Source organism: Homalodisca vitripennis, chromosome 5 (assembly GCF_021130785.1).
Source record: "Homalodisca vitripennis isolate AUS2020 chromosome 5, UT_GWSS_2.1, whole genome shotgun sequence".
NCBI classification, from domain to species: Eukaryota; Metazoa; Arthropoda; class Insecta; order Hemiptera; family Cicadellidae; genus Homalodisca; species Homalodisca vitripennis.
The window spans coordinates 136,585,178-136,599,924 of record NC_060211.1 but is presented as its reverse complement, the minus strand read 5'-3'; the positions used below and the strand labels follow the sequence as shown (position 1 = coordinate 136,599,924).

The following is a 14,747-nucleotide window of genomic DNA, read 5'->3' as shown; positions in this document are numbered from 1 at the left end:
AAGACAGGCAAACAAAAACTCAATAATGAAATGCATAGCAATGGGTACCCCATCAGGCACACAACACGCTTTATGAAGGTGTTTACCCTGATCAGATACACGACAGTTGTGAAAGATCACATTTACCCAATGAGGTAGGCTACACATCGTCGTGAACATGTTAAACAGCTTATTTTAAAAATTGTTATGAATTCAGAAGAGACTGTGTTTAAAATACAAAATAAAAATCTCAACAAATAATCCATATACTGTATACCTAAACAAACTGTGATTGAATTAATTATTGATTAAATTCTAATTAATATAGGTATACTAGCAGTTACCCGCGGCTTCGCACGCATTTTCCTGTTGAAAACTTGGACAGTATATTCATGTATTCATTATCTATGATATAATAAACACTCCTGAGATAATCGATAGTCACTCAAAGCTATTCCAATCTCCTGATCCATTTTAGATTTAAGTTTAAAGAACAGTGTTTTGGGGTCCTGAAGTCGTTAAGTGAATAATTTTTTTATAAGATTCGTATTCCCTCCAAAATTCCGTGATAATTTATTGAAGTGATCTGACGATTTCAGTAACAATAAGAGTTAGCCCTTTTTATCCCAATGACGAAAGTATATCGTCCAACTAAAAAGTTGCTGCGGTCAATATGAGTCTGTTCTGATTGTTTACATTCACCTCCAGTCTAATCTATTTACAGTTCCACAATTGATTTGTGATGTTGCACTAAGCAAAACAATGGTCTCATATGTTGGTTTCGGAATTCAACTTTGATTAAATTTTGGTGATTAAGTGATTTTGATATTTTTACTGATCAATAAATATGTATAGGGGGTACATGCTTCTAATATAAGGACAAGAGTGTGTTATCCCCATTTGCTTTTCAATAACTACAGTAAAAATGCCAGACACACTGTTAAAGGAGCTAACCAGATTCGATTACTTTATGTGCAAACATTCACAGCTTTATTTAATGAGGTTAGTTTTTATATCAGCATATAAATAGCATTTCCATGGCATTAGATGGATTATTGATCATTGGCACAATAAAAATTTAAAATTAGATAATAACTTCGTCTCTGCAATCTGCATTACACTACTGATCAAGCAGTTTACAGTAATTTAATAGTTACTAAAATTTCAATGTAAACAAATGTTTCTGCCTCTTTGATGAACTTCAGCTGAAAGTGTTAACAGTTAAAAGTATCAGTTCACTTTGTATTACAATGTTGTAGCGTAATCTGCCGGATCCAATATAAAACACTCTAACATCAACAACAATTTATAGATAAAAAATTAATTAAATAAACTATTTAAATCGGACCAAATCATGAATCTAAACCATTCTCGAATCCCCTTCAATACACACACAAAATTTCATCAAAACTCGGTCCAGTCGTTTAGGAGTTCAGTCAAATACACACGAATACAAGAAATATATATATATATAAAGATTTTTTAAAATAAAATTAAACATAAGTATAACATTTTGGTAGATACCTTTGAATATTTATCTGTACCAAGAATACCAGCTCCATGTTCCTGTGTTATAATGACTTTCTGCTCCCAGTCAGTAACATACTGCTGCATGATATAACTCAGTCTGTTCAACCTGGACTTGCTGACGTCATTACATACCACTAAATCTGAAACACAAAAAAAAGTGTTGTCTTATAATGACTTTCTGCTCCAGTCAGTCATACACTGCTGCATGACATAACTCAGTCTGTTCAACCTGAAACATTTAAATAACAGTTTTTAGTAACTTTTTACTATCTCATGTTTTCTGAATAGGAGGACATCTTGATGGATGATGAGGCTTTTGACCGTCCTCCAAGTTATGCGGAAAGTAGAGATAACCCAGAGGTTCAGCAAATAATAAACTATTCCTTTTACAGTGAGATAGCCACTTTTACTCCAATCGATATACTCCACAATAAACAATGTACTAGTGGCTGATCACAAATCGTTTATGGTGTTAAACGTTATATGCTTGTGATGTCCAGCCAAAATTTGTGAGCTTTTCACAATAAAAATTACTGAATAAAGTATCTTGATTGTAGCACCATAAGAACAGTACTAAACATTATGGAGCTTTAATACCTTATTTATATTCATTGAACAATGGAAAATGCCTCATTTTAAAGATATAATTGATAATACACATCCAAACGCTTTTAGCTTTTTTGAAATTTTAAAAACATTTTCAGAAAAAATCTCAAACGATTATGTTCTTTACCATTTAAATATTCAAAAAAGTATAGACTTTATAAGAAAAATTTTACTGCATTTGTATGCAGAACGTCTCCCATAATGTAACAATGGGAGATAATAAGTAAGTACAAATTCACAAGATTTAATAACAAGAATAATACACTTGTAGAGAGAGAACTACAGCCATCCTTGATGACAGTCCAAAGTGCTAAAAGAAGACAGGGGCACTAACTTTTCATGAAGAGAAATGTTATAACATCCTCTGCTTAGTTGTTCTAAACTATTTCTCGTAAAAACATTAAAAATTACTTTACCTGGATAGAGAGTCTGCAGACAGAGTAGAGATTTGCCACCAGGGGCTGCACACATGTCCAATACTGTGTTCTCCTGGCCTCAGGCCTAGAGCTAGCACGGGCAGCACAGACCCTGCATCCATCAGGTAGTACCCTACATAAAAATTGGGAATCGTAACATTGTATATAGTACTTCATTAGCATAATACAATTTGTTACTTGGTTTAGTACATATTTAGGAAACATAAGATAGTTTGTTCTAAACAAAATATGTAACAGCATAGACTAGTAGATAATGCTATAATGCAATGATAATGCATTGATAAATGTTATTGGCTGTAAAAAGATACTGTACATGTCTGGTATTCCACAGGGATTCACCATAGGTCCCCTTTTTGGTTGTTGATGAGGGCTTGGTTTGCTGATGAGTCTACATAATGATGAGGACAATATTTTAATATCAGGATAATCAAAGGATCAAATTAATAGTTTGGCAACTAGTCTCTTCATAGTTTGCCAATATTTCTAGAGAGATTAAAGAATTTAAGAAAACCACTTTGTAAATGCAGATAAGTGTAAATTTATTTCATTTGGTATAAAACAGTCAAGATCAAAATTAGAACCAAATATTTTTATAAATTAAGAAAGAAATAATCAAATATAGTGTACAAATCTTTTAGGACATTTAATCAATGAAAATTAGGAATTATCATGTTGACTTTGTTGTTGATATCTATTAATTTTTAACTTCTGAGACAAATTTCAATATTTGTTTGTATTGACACTTAAAACAATGTATTTTTCCTCATTCATTCACACACAAATGGCTCATATAATTTCAATATATGTTGATAAATTAAAAAAGTAAGCAAAATTTTTCTGTAGCAAAAAAGAATGTTGTGAATAAAGTTTGTTGTGTAGAAAGTACCAAAGTCAACCATTAAAGCACTCGAGAGATTACTCTAAATTCATAAGAAGGCTTGATTTCTCTTTTTATTGGCACCAGCCCAAGTGATAGTTTTTAGTGGCTTTCTAAAAAAATGTACATTATTAATTTATTACCACTATTTAGTGAGCTAGCCATACACAAGTAGACTACCATAATAGACAACACTGATGGCTCATACTTATTTTGTACTTAATCACTATTAATAATTTAGGTTTAAATATATATTTTACCTCAATAAAAAGAGAAACATTTTCTTTAATGAAAATTTATTTAGATAATCCTTTACAACCTAGCTACAGGCAAAATCTATTTTAGCCATAAAAAAACTAAAATCTTGTTCAAATATTAGTATACATTTCATTGATAGAGTGTACGGTAAGTTCTTAACAATGACATGAAATTAACACATGAGGAATCACTTCTTGGATGTGAGAGATTGTGCGAAGCAATTTGCTCATACATACATTTTTATTATTTGTGATATCAATGGGAGATCTTCTAGAAAGATCCTCTGATTAGATTAAATAACTTTCGTTTACAATATACTCCTTGAAATAATCAGCATATAACACTCTCTATGAATGTAGAATCTTGGAGCATTGGAAAAAAGGTTTATCGTACTATCACTAGTATCAACAAATTCAACATTTTCCAATATATAATTTTTATTTTGTGCAAGGCCTTTCTGAATCAAAGATTCCATCATCAGGCACTCACATGTTCAACATGGCACTCAAACCCAGTGAGTTAAACAGACTATAATTTGTGAAGTGCCTGATGATGGAATCTTTGATTCAGAAAGGCCTTGCACAAAATAAAAATTATATATTGGAAAATGTTGAATTTGTTTATACTAGTGATAGTAGATAAACTCTCTATGAACACAAATAAACATAAAACATACTATACAATATGATGTAAAATGTATACTGTGTGGGAGATCACGCAGTATGAGTAGAAATAAGACAAGCTCTCAAGCCAATAATATCGTTAATCATAAAAATTATTAACAACTTCCAAAATGTGCAGCAAACTGTTATGGACGCAACATATCACATGTTAAAGTTAAGTGAGAATATCATCTTAACAGGGTGTTTGCTTCCTTCACTATATGAATAGTACTTGGGAAAACATATTCCAATTGATGCCCATTTATTCTGTAATTCTTTTTAGAAAGTTTTGTGTGGAATAAACGGTTAAATAAAATACTTTACCCTTACCTAAAACACCAGATGTGCCAGACTTTGAGGGCGTAAAGGTAGAAAATGTTGCCCTGATCGAAGGTGAATACTTGCAGGTGTGCAGGGAAGTGCAGACTTTCCTCTGGTTCAACAGTGACTGGAAAGTCTTCTGCTTCATTGAAAAATGAAAAGTGTTCAGCCTCCGATACAAAATTTTCCTTGCCAATGAGTTTGGAGACTGGTACAAATTCATTGAGCTTGCTAGATGAAAGCCCTTCCGCAGGGTCGATCTGGCGATTTGTGTCAATATTTGCGTCTGACAAACTTTTTTCCAGAGGGCTTTTAGCCTGTTTAATCAATTCTTCTGTTTCTAAGTTCCCTTTATTTATATCACTAAAACATAAATTATTGTTGTTAAGTGCTAAAATCAAGATCCTTAGATAAATATTCATTGTTAAAAATCAATAAATACAGGTCAATACATTTTTATTCACTATCCACAAAATAGATAATTTCATAATTTTTTCCACTCAACTTTGTACTCCATATGTCACTAAAAAGTATTTTCATATTAATTCACCAATAGATCAGTACATCACAAAAACTTTATTTAAACATCTACTCTAAATATGGTGAAGTAAGGAAGCAACACACATGGGCTACCCACAATACACCAAATTAAGTGTTAAGTTTACAATACTAAAGTTTTTTATCTTAGAACTACATTGCAAGACTGAAATTGTGTGTTTTAATTTATAAAAAGAAAAAACAATTTGTATTACAGGAACATAGTGGACTTCCCATAACTGTGACAAAGTCAATGAACTTCTTGTCCTTCCAGATTCAAGATTCATCATTTTTTATTTATCTTTAGGCTAGACATTTTTATATAAAGTATTTGTTTACACAGTGTCACATCTTAAAAATAAGAAAGAAAGGGCAGCTCAGTTCACAGCCTATTATTTTTTTAATTATTGTTGTTGTTCTTTTTAAAACTAACTTACAGTATTTATACCTTATGTCAATGTTTGCACAACAGAACACAGTAACATTCATTAGAATGTTTTCCTTATTCTTAATCTTACATAATTTCAAATTGTTATTTTCAAAGTTTTTTCATCTCAGATGGTTTTGGCCTCATTTGTCGAAAATATGCAGAACTCTATTAATCCTTTCCGCTTGGAGCGGTAATGTTAGAATGTCCACAGAGATCGGATGGGCAGCAGTGTTGGCCACTGCCATTTCCTCTAACGCGTGCATTTATTTTTAGAGTTGCCGTCCTCAGAGATCGGATGGTTAGCTGTGCTGTCCGTTGAATAATCCTACTAGCGCTCGGATGGACAGCTGCGTTGACCACAAGTTATAAACTCTTTTTTTTTTATTCTGACGTATTTTTTTTATAATACAACGCATTAAGATCAATGAGCTGTTTCATTACAAAGCTTGGAAATTGATCATTTGGTCAATATTGCATTCTAGGATTTCGTTTTAGCGCGCTTTTAACCACATTGTCACTAGTGAGTTAACCTACACACATTATTAGAACGCATTGTTTATTATTCTTAGTATTGTGCAATTTTATTAAATATTAGTGTAAAGGAAGTATTATAGATATCAGTGTAAATATAACTGTAAATGAAAGTTTAAATATATCAGTATTAATACCTGGTTTTACTGGTATTATTATTAATTACTGGTATTAGAGCTTGTTGGCGATGTAAGGAACACAAATAAAAAAGGAAGACCATCCCAATTGCAAGACATTTCCCGACTAAATGGGAAACTTCATCTACCATATCCTCTTGAAGGTAGAAAAGTGAAGGATTGTGTCATGTGTAGCAGCAGAGCACAATGCGGCACCAGGAAAAGAGTAAAGTTTTATTGCAAAACTTGTGAAAATGAGCCCAGTCTTCACATCGGTATTTGTTTTGAAAAGTACCATTCATCTCAGATATTTCAACAACAAGATGACAACTAGCCTGCAGTTAAATTTGTATTCAGAACAATAATAAGCAGTTCAATTTTATTTTTTACCATGTTATAATTATTTACTGTCACATTATTAATACTCATTGTAACTCATGTTAGTTTATAAAAATATAACATTTCCATTGTAGTACTTTTCGACTACATTATTATTTACCTTTGGACCTTTAAATCCATTTAACTTTTTAAAAGGCACAGTATCAATGACGCGCTGAAAATAAATCCGAGCTGGTGGGGACGCAACAATGACATGGCTGCTGTGTGCACGCAGACGCCATAGTGGACAGCACCGCTGCCCATCCGATCTGAGTGGACAGTACGTGCTAAAATAATACGAGCCTACGAGAAGCCATATTTGGTCAGCACTGCTGCCCATCCGAGCGGAAAGGGTTAATATTAACTTCAGAAAATTACAAACATAAGTAAATTGCATATTTTCACCACTGCGGAGTAGATCACATTCTAAAGTTGTAGCAAAATGTCAACAGCCACAAAAACTGCCAACATACTTTAGCTATAAAAAGCTAAAGTACTCTAGAGCCAGTACTCAAATGTCAATGTTTAGTAACCAAACAACACAATTCAATTAAAATAGATAAAGCAACTTGTATAAAACATTACGCAAGCCTACTTGATTAAATATATTAAGTACATAGTTACGATACTTAATAAATAAACATGCCTGCTTTTGTCAGAAGAATAGTCCGGCTGCAATCTTTCCGCTCCCTCTGGATAGATCTTTCCAAGTTCTTCATCACGTTGCTTTGCGACAATTTTCTCCAATTTCTTATCAAGTGCATAAACATGTTTCAACTCTTTTTTCTTTTTAGAAGATCGCTTTCTCTTTGACAGCACATTTTGGTAGGATTCAAACAGTTCCCTCATGTTTATAGCTCCCTCATTCTGCAAACAAACACCTTATGTTTGAATTTGTACTGTAATAATATTGAATGCTTTACAATATGAAAGTTCTGTGGAGGTTATCTCCAAAAACACTTAAAAATGAATGAAAGAGATTACTGACATAGGCTAAACAAAATCAAGGGACATACTACTCCAGATTGCATCTTTCTATATTCACTACCTCATGCATGTTTGCTTAGTTTATTTTAAAATTTGTATTTTACAGACAATTTGAGTACTACTGTAACCCACATGAAAGTAGTCTGGTGACATCTGAGGCGGTATTGCCAAAATCACCAGCTGTATACCCTTTATGATGTGGTTATAATAACACATTGTCTGCTTGGTTTACATATTGTCTGCAAAACAAATTAATGAAATAGGGTAGGGTACGATAAGCGGACCCGATTTTTATATTGAAATTGGCAAATGATATTACTTAATCATAGCCATCAATATAATCAATCGATACTAATTAATTATTTTGAACTATTAACAACATAATCTATATCAACAGCTGTAAACACTTTCAAATAATACACGTAGGGTAATATTTCAATTTTACATAAATAATTTTAATTATTAAAAATGGCACTCAATTTTAGAAAACTACACGACATTGCTTTGAAAGATGATAAGACATGTTTTTCGTGGCTTCAACATGTTGGACTTGTACTGAAAAAACCCATTATGTGAAATTTGTGGGAAAGAAACAACTGTAACTGTGAGAGGAGCAAATATGGTCGTCTTCGGTTTTCCTAATTTTGGTCATAATAATTTGTTTGATCACTGTAAATATTAAATTAATATTTTAATTTAAAACATATGATTGTTATTGAGGACTATAGATACTTTTATATCAATTGATAGTCTAGGATTTGAGATGCGAATATTAGGTATTGATGACTATATTCTTCGATAGAAAAAACCGGGTCCGCTTATGGTACCCTACCCATGAAATAAACTGTAGTTAAAGATTATTAACTCCAGTGTCAGCCAATTATTATTCTTTATTCCAACAGATGTTGAGACAGATCAGTAATTTCAATAAAGGTAAGACTGACAACAATGTCAAGCCCAGGGTGTAGAGAGGGGATTCAGATGATCCAGCCAGCCACCATAGAACTCATATAAGCTGCTCTTTTGTTGTGGTTTTACTTAATTTTATTGAATACTACAATTTTTGTAAAAACAAATAAATAAAACATATTTACAAAGGTGGCCACTTCATGTTTTTAATGCCAAATCTAGCTAAAACCTCATCACAGCTAAAATATCTAAAGTAATATTAAACAACAAGTTGCTACCTAGTAACATAATGAAAAGTAACTGAGAAAATGTATGATTCAATTTTTAATTCATCCCAACTCAACCCCTCATAAATTATTGTAATTTAGTAGTACACAAATAATAGCATTTAATGCATTTTCTACCATCTTGTATGAACTGTTTATTCTTATCCTATTGGTGAACACTTTTATAACAGAACAAACTATGTTTAGTTTATACACAACTTACTTCTATCCACAAGTAGCTGGGCTATTACAAGAACTTCCATATCTAATGTTGAGCATAATAAAATTCAAAGCTTATCTATTAGATCACAGACATTCCCTTATGTTTGTTATGCTACAATCACATGCTACTAACGACGAATGTGATATTCCAGGAATTTAAACCTATAAGAAATCCTTTATTATTAAAATACACAAGTGCATTTGCTTCCTAAATGTAGCAATATAAATGTTGCAAAAGTATTCCAAAGCAAAATATGCTACCACTTTTGTTATCTCTTGATGTAAGTATCTTGGAGGCATGACTTTATAGTAGAGTTTAGTTAATACTATTTGTGTCCTTACTTGTAGTTGAGTGCAGAGACTGTCATTATCTCCATAGTTGTTGACAACTGCACAATATTTGTGAGGAGAAAGCAAAGCGAGGCGAATTGATGGCCATTGCTTCCCAAATATAGGACTATAAATGTTGTCAAAGTAGTCCAAAGCAACGTCCGCTGACGTTTTAGGCTTTCGCTTTGTTGCCTGAAAAAAGAGGATGGAAATCTTCAGTTGTCACTGACAGCATCAATTAGGCTAAATATAAAAGTAAACGCCCATGGTTTTAAGTCACAGACTGTGCAATTAATTTGTTTATGAACAATAACAAAACATGCATAGTGACAATTAACAATTATATAAAATTTTGAACAATAGTCCCCTTGATATTGCATGTGGTCCAACCCCAAGACCACATGTACGCTAAAGTATGTACGCCTCTTGACAGGGAAATGTGATAATTGCTAGTGCAGCGTATAGTCAAGGAAGACCATTTATTACAAGTCACTAACCATTTATTACATTTGCAATTTTGAAGGAAATGTGCAATTTTTCACGATTCAGAAAAACTATTTCCAGGTAAAATCCTATGTGTTGCAAATAATAAACTAACAGAGAAATTTACTCATGTTTGAAAGTTTTACTTAAAACTTTTAATGTTTTGTACAGCCATTTATACAAAATTTGTTAAAATTTCCACGGGCATGTACTCTTGTACAAACACTGGGGCGTATAATGATGTGTTAAGAGCAGATAGGTCAAGCAATCTTGAATAACTTGAAGAAAGTCGGAAACAACACTCTCAATGTCAGCCCTGTTTAGCAAAATTCAGGCATCTAGTCTTCAATCAAACATCATTCATCAAAGTACAGATCATATCTGGAATAGTGTCATTGGTGGAGCGCTGGTGAAGTCCATCACTAGAGGGTCTGGATAAATTCCATTTCTGTCTCTCTTTGTACATAAAATCTCAAAAAAAAACAGATCTGTGGGCTTGAAATTTTTTCATCTTCGAAGTTTTTATTTCTATGTAACTATCTAGAGTTTCGTGACAATGATCTATGTCATCAATGTCACTTCGTGGGATTTCGCTAAACAATAGCAAACATTTTTTCATCGGTCCTTAAGAGTTATTACATTTGTACTAGTTATCATACTGTGATACATTGCCGGTACACTTTGTCAGTGATAGTAGGCTACAAATATATAACTTATATTGTGGGAATTTTCAGAAACTCTACACCACTTCTATAACAGCTTCTGTTTTAGTTACTGCGTGACACTTGTTTCAATAACGTATATTAAATTTGGGTCATTATTTTTTTAAACACTCTGTACAATATACAGATTATCTTTTTAAAGTTAAAATAAACTATTTAACATGTTTAATGTGGCAGACATCTTATGGCACAGTGTCCGGGTATGGTACTCAAGATCAAACTGTATAAAGCCACATAAAATGTGTTAATCGAAAAGAAATATGTGTGATATGTTTTAAACGGATTTTTAATATCAAACAAATGTTTTAGAAAAATTTAACAAATACATTATCTAATCTGTGATGTACAGAAGTAACTTCTTTCCTGGTTATATTGTCACGCTTATGGTCATGGATCTTCAAGTTTGTTGTAAATTTCAGAAAAATTGTGATAATTTTATAATACAAAGTCAAAATATATTACAATCTTTAGCTATTAAATCCTATATTTTGCACATTAGGGCAATTTTTGATTAAGCACTTGGAGGTGAGGTAACCTATGGCTTTTTGGCTTAGAAGATATCTGCAAGTTGTGCTTTTTTTTAAGACAACATATTCTACACAAACCCTTTGAGCTATATAAGAGTGTATATAAGCACAATAAACTTATTTTAATGTACTTCTATTATTATCTTTTACTACAACGAAGTAAATATTTAGGAATCTACAGAATATGGTAATTCTTTATATAGCTTAAACAGTGTAACATACATCTACAATGTAGTTACATAGTTGTAAACGTACGCTAATACATTTTAAACCAACGTACCCATACAGAGTTAGCCCTGCATTGTTTAACTGCAGCATTTATAACTCTCAATACTGAATTTGCAGCACAAAGGTTACTTTGGAAGAGATTCATCATATACTGCAGTGGGCCACCTAAAAAAAATATGTATGCATTAAAAAGTAGCAGGCAGAAACTTCAGTACATCAATGATAAAATATTAAAAGGTTGTTGTACACTGCAGGAATTGCTTCCCAATTAATTAATGCTAAGCTATACCAAAACATCACAAACCAATTACATAGTTGGTCTATTATAAAGGTTTCTTCACAAAAGTTTAGTTAGTAAAACAAATTATATTTATCTAAATGAAATTTAATTCTTCGTTCAAAATTCAATATTGACTAAGGGTGACTAAAGCATAATAGGATTACAGACATTTTCCCATGTTACAACATAAATATAACAATTCAAGAACTGTGGTAGCATGTTAGTACATACAAAACTTTAAATAACTCACCACAATGTAACATAGACTGATAAACTACTAAATTTATAGACGGGTTAATTCAAATTTGACTATACTACACAATTATTGGGTACTACGAAGTCCTTATCTACTATTTGCTATTAGGCTATATATTTACGTAGATTATAAATCTATAAAGTTAAAAATAACCTTAAAAAGCACTAATATGATCTGTATTTAAATTAGGGTACTATCTTGAGGGATGTTTTTCTTATTTAGCTTGAAGTATAGGGTAGAAGCCCGCACTGATGGCCAGGGGCATTTCTGTTTGGTATTTTCTTGATTTTAGATCACTTTCCAGATCGTTCAACTTCTCCATTGTCAGATCACATTGTAAGATTTAGGACATGATCTAAGATCTGGAAAGTACTGATCGGAAATGCTTCTGGCCATAAATATGGGCTTCAGTGGCGCCTTCACTCAATAATGCTGGTATAAAAAGAAAAACATCTCTCGAGATAGTATCCAAATTCAAGCTCAGATCATGTAAGCACTTATGATGGTTGTGTTTAACTTCAGTAGGCTACTACTAGTAACATATTTACGATAACCTATCTAAACCTTCTTATATCACATAATAACATTGCAGAGTGTAGTAACATTTCCATTGCTATATGCCTTATTGCTTGCACAAAATGGCCTGGGCTGTTACTGATTATAGAGTAATCCAAAAACAAAAAAATGGTTATAAGAACAAATCATTCAGCCCAGCTGTTACTAAAACAACAGTATCCCGGTAATAGGTTACCACTGTATTACCTGTTACTAACACTAATACTGTAGATCTGCAATGGCAGCAAGTGCAGTGTGGTTATGCACATGTTTTATTGTTTCAGAAACGTTTATCCTTCAAAATAGTAAAAAGTAAGCAAATGTTATACTGTTTTTGTTTCCTATATATATTTTATAAATACACATAGGTTATCCTAGACTGTTTATTATTCACCATAGCTAACATTATTACTTATAGTGTAATTTGAGATACAACATAATAAAAATATAATGGAATTTGCTTTAGATAGTTGTAGTGAGGATTCTTTACTCATAAATATCAATGATTTGATATTATCCATCAGTCGAGTGTTGGACGCTTATTGTACTGCAGCTACACACACACATATATATATAAATATATATATAATTCCGGGTAGGGTACGATAAGCGGACCCGGTTTTTTATATTGAAATTAGCAAACGATATTACTTAACCATAAAAATCGATATAATCCATCGATACTGATTAATTATTTTGAACAGTTAACTTAAATAATCTATATCAACAGCTGTAAACACTTTCAAATAATACACTTAAGGTAATATTCCAATTTTACGTAAGTAACATTTGATCACTAAAAATGGCAGTCAATTTTAGACAAATGCACGACATTGCTTTGAAAAATGATAAGACATATTTTACGTGGTTTCAGCATGTTGGACTCGTACCGAAAACCCCATTATGAGAAAATTGTGTGAAAGAAACAACTGTAACTGTGAGAGGAGCAAATATGGTTGTCTTCAGTTTTCCTAATTTTTATTATAATAATTTGTTTTATCACTATAAATATCAAATTAATATTTTAATATAAAACATATGATTGTTATTGAGGACTATAATTTTATATCGATTGATGGTCTAGGATTTAAGATACAAATATTAGGTATCGATGATTACATTTTTCGATATAAAAAACCGGGTTCGCTTATCGTACCCTACCCATAATTTCAATAAGCATTGAATCACAAAAAGTACTTGCTCCGCCTGGACTCGAACCCGGATCTCTCACTTGCCAGGTGAATGTGCTACCATTGATAGATATATATATATATATATATATGGTATCAATTTACAATAACGTGACCATGGAAAGGTTATGTTCATTTTTTCCTGAAAACTACAATTTTTCCTGAAAACAATAGTGAAGAAAAAATTCGTCGGCAACGAAAATCAAAGGAGTTATAATGATTTTTTTTGAAATCCTCTGAAAACTCTGTTTTTTGTCAGTACCTCTGGCAATTTTACTGAAATGATGCTGACTAGTACGTTAATCCTGTCAACGATGCCTGCCCGCTGCGCACTGCTTGCTCTTTTAGAAAAAAAATTAACTCGAGCTTGCAAAAGTCGAATCCCAGATCACGTGATGCCCCTGATCCTTAACCCTCCAAGTGTTGTTCGAACAAAATTTTTGTCGGTTATTTTCCATCCTTAAACGCAATAATGCCCGAAAGGCATCAATATAATACAATAATATACTTTCCCCCCAGTTTATACGCACCTGTGATAATAATACTTGGCTAAAAATGCCCAACCCATGAAAAAAGTCCATTTTTCATAGTCACGGTATTGTAAATAAATACCAAATATATATTTTTTTATATATATATATAAATTTTGGTTTAGAGGGACTCTAGGCTACAGGACTCATCCAATTTTAAATTAGTGTTATTCAGTTTTTCAGCTAGAAATCTCTAAATTATAAATGTGGAATTTTCTGTAAAATTTCTGTAACAAACAGAAATAACTATTCTCAAAACCAAAGTAAAAAGATCAAAGAACCCTCAGTTCCTAGCAATTATTTTCTTTAAAATGTAAGTAACCTTATTAGTACTTACTATTGCATGGATCCCTGTTAAAAAACCAATGTATAAATATCCGTATTCAACTATTAAAAAGTCAAAACCCAATATTTATTAGTATTTTGACCTTTTGGCTGTTTTGAGGTTAGAGACTTCCTTAAGTTTCAAAAATAAATCTAATCATATAGGCGTTTTGTTTGTTCTCTTTGTTTATTTACAGCAGACTAACTTTTTAACGATGTAACCTTTATTTTGTATTTCTTTATTTCCAACGGACATACATCCAATTTGTACAATAT

The 14,747-nt window shown here is 32.0% G+C and overlaps 1 protein-coding gene across 1 annotated transcript; it reads right to left on the bottom strand.

Annotated features, from left to right (window-relative positions):
• Positions 1 to 4,675: 4,675 nt before the first annotated feature.
• LOC124363636 (5-methylcytosine rRNA methyltransferase nsun-4-like) lies at positions 4,676 to 14,747 on the bottom strand. Its single transcript, XM_046818895.1, has 5 exons — positions 14,485 to 14,747; positions 11,389 to 11,501; positions 9,389 to 9,568; positions 7,309 to 7,529; positions 4,676 to 5,033 (listed from the first exon to the last, which is right to left on the bottom strand). Exons 2-5 carry the CDS (start codon positions 11,482 to 11,484, stop codon positions 4,676 to 4,678), a joined length of 855 nt encoding a protein of 284 aa, XP_046674851.1. The 5' UTR covers positions 11,485 to 11,501; positions 14,485 to 14,747.

Bases quoted from the DNA above. Each gene is read 5' to 3' on its own strand.
- LOC124363636 (XM_046818895.1), bottom strand. From the start codon at position 11,484: ATGATGAATCTCTTCCAAAGTAACCTTTGTGCTGCAAATTCAGTATTG. The intron at 7,530-9,388 runs GTAAGGACACAA...GTTTGTTTGCAG, and splicing joins GTCTCTGCACTCAACTACAA to AATGAGGGAGCTATAAACAT. The intron at 5,034-7,308 runs GCATGTTTATTT...TTTATGTTTTAG, and splicing joins TATTCTTCTGACAAAAGCAG to TGATATAAATAAAGGGAACT.